General features: G+C 33.3%; 1 protein-coding gene across 1 annotated transcript in view; it reads right to left on the bottom strand.

Moving 5' to 3' along the window:
- Positions 1–661: 661 nt before the first annotated feature.
- The window catches only part of LOC131798629 (synaptogyrin-2), a 5,335-nt gene continuing 3,140 nt past the window's right edge, over positions 662–2,856 (bottom strand). The window contains exon 3 of the mRNA XM_059116330.2: positions 662–2,229. Within this exon, the coding sequence (XP_058972313.2) occupies positions 2,005–2,229 (225 nt within the window). The 3' untranslated portion in view covers positions 662–2,004. The remainder of the gene's footprint in view (positions 2,230–2,856) is intronic.

The raw sequence follows: 2,856 nt of genomic DNA, 5'->3' as shown, positions 1-2,856 counted from the left end.
TGATAATATATTCCCAGTACTTATACGAAAAGGTAACCAAATTGACTTGCAATCTTATGGTGTTGAAATATGCATGTAACTACAAAGATCAAATTTAGCTCCCCAACTGTATTTTTTACATCAAAGACCTTTTCCAGTTTCTCCCTTATGTAGAGTTTAAGTAAAAACAAATTTAAGTTGTGCACAAAAGGTCGTTTATAATGGTGAGATAACAAATGTCACCATTTCCTGCAAAGTCTTTCAATCTTGTTCAATTTCCAGTGGTTTCTCATGTCTTCCTATATAGTGAAAATGTTCCCCACATCACAGAGTGACAGCTTTTTCTAAGGGACCATGTCACCACTCACACATGTGTCCTACAAATTGAGAAATTCTTGATACCAATATGCCACTGTTTTCAAAAAGTAGGCCAATCCATTCAAATGAAAGATTTGGTGACAACCAAGTCAAAGATTTACCATCATTCAAGGATATTTATTGGGTGTTGTCCTGGTGTGAACATTTCACCAATAAATTGTTTCTCCAATTTTATGTCTCCAACCCTGAAATTAGTAGGGTGACCCTGAAAGGATTAAAATATTTTTAGTTACTTCCTTGGTTAATCCGGTTTTGTCTGGGTCTACCAAAAGAAGTCAGAAGAAGATGCTTTTGAATCAAGACCTTTAAATGCACAAATTTTTAATCTTGTTTGACAACAAGCAGTAAGGCTCACTAGAACCAGTTATAAGGAAGATCTAATTTTATGCTTGTTAAATGGCCTTGAAGGAAGTTTTGCAAGCTTGTTACTCTTACAACAGTCAAGTTGGCTCCTTAATACATCCACAAGTTGCAAAGTGATTAACAATGGGCAAAATTTACATACAAGCACAACATTTTAACTCTTTTAAACCCTACTATTCTGCTGAATGTTTCAATTCTTCAAAACTATCACCTCACTTTCCTTTTTATTTAATTATAACTTATCCTAAAATGACAAAGACTAGGGAATTAAATCATTTTGTCTTGGTAAGATCACTAACAAGATCTGCATGCACAAAATAAGAAGACTTAAAGATAACATAAATTTACATTTTTAAACTCTGACTTACACTGATTAGGCAACAGCCAATAGGTCATGGTTATTATATCATTTTTTAGCAGTTAACAAATGTAAAAAAAACTACAGTGTATTTGTAACAGTACATGTAGTCACATAATTGATCAACTAAATAGCAGCTCACTCTGAATTGCATATTTGACAAAAAACACTTTGTCTTGTTTTTTAGAAGCTAAAATTTATATCTTGTTGTCAGAAAGGATCAACTGTTCTCCTGTTCTCAACCAAAAATGGAAATCAAAACTAAATAGCTCAGGTGTCTTAGTCTGATTGAACATAAAGAAATAGAATGAATAACCAATTACAGCACCACCACAGGCAAGCAATTAATCAGTAATAAGTCAAACTTAAAAATTTCCCACCTGTAAACAAGGTTGCTTTAAAAATGAAGTGCATAATCAGGGTTGGAAACACATTTTTTAAACAGATTTCACAGCTCTTAACCCTTTAACTCCCAAGATCTGATTGTTAATTCTCCCCTCTAACTGTTACAAACTCCTTTTTAAGAATTTGGTGCTAGATCAAGAGAACCTCTTCCTGATAAGTGTGTATCCTCATTACCTGTTTGCTAGAAAATGAATAGATATTATAGGGAGAAGTACCACGTTAATCACCTCTGGGAGTTAAAGGGTTAAAACCCCCTTACTCCGAAGATCTCAGTAGAAATTCTCCTTACTGTCTCCCATACAATTCTTATGATGTTAGTTGAGAGAGTTCATTTTTGGAAAACTTATATTCCCCTAACAGTTTTTTCCTTCATTCTTACAACTTGTCTTCTAGATATTGTATTGATATTGTAAGGAGAAATTCCTTCTTGGTTACTCATGGGAGTTAAGGGGTTAATTAAAATGTTATTCAGTGAAAATCTCTATCATACAACATGGTATATCAAGAAGAGTCTACTGCACTCAGTATGGTGGGGGAGAAAACTTGTTGGCAGCATCTTCACCATTAAAACTATCAGCTGGTGGTTCAGAGAATGGTTTTGCCTGATAAGGATCTCCTTGGTCTTGAGCAGTTGGAAATGATGCATATGGTGATGAATAGGAATCTCCAGAAAGATTATCTCTGGAGTATTCAAACTCTGTCAAGAGCTGACGATACTTCCTGAATGCTGTAACACTTAGACCAGCCTGAAAATGGATGATTAAATTTACCAAAGTTTTATTCTCAGAAAAGTGATATCACGTGAGCTTATCACAAAGAAATTTAATTACAGGTGAACAAACAACACTGTAAAAAAGGTAGGTGAAAAATCATCAGTCATACAACCTGTAGTGTACAATTCAATTTGGGATCAAAGTAAGTAAACTTTTCATTTTGAAGGTTTTCTTCCATGAAACCAGCAATGGTCGCAAATAGCATTTTGTAAATATGATCTATGAAAGACATACTTAAGAAGGTGGTGTAATGTAATCAAAAACCAAATTCTAAATTTCTCTTTATGTTGAAAAAAATAAATATTGTCATAAAGAAAAAACACCCAAAGATTCAGGCAAACAAGTTTTCCATTAGAAAAATAATCTATGGAGTGGGCTTACACTGGTTTAAATTTTCAAGCAATAAACCACAAGTACACTGTATTTTAAGTGCAGTGGGAATTTTTTTATCCATGAAATAGGGGCTGTACAGTACTTTTTGTGAATGCCATGGGATAGCATCATAATTTTTTTTGCCATAATTGTCCTTATTTTTTCCTTGTTTCTTGGTTTTTTTGTTTTTGTTTTCAACCCTAAACTAAGAAAATTAATTTAAAATAT

This window comes from Pocillopora verrucosa, chromosome 8, assembly GCF_036669915.1.
Source record: "Pocillopora verrucosa isolate sample1 chromosome 8, ASM3666991v2, whole genome shotgun sequence".
NCBI classification, from domain to species: domain Eukaryota; kingdom Metazoa; phylum Cnidaria; class Anthozoa; order Scleractinia; family Pocilloporidae; genus Pocillopora; species Pocillopora verrucosa.
Note: the sequence above shows the minus strand (reverse complement) of the source record. Positions and strands in the feature narration are given on the sequence as shown.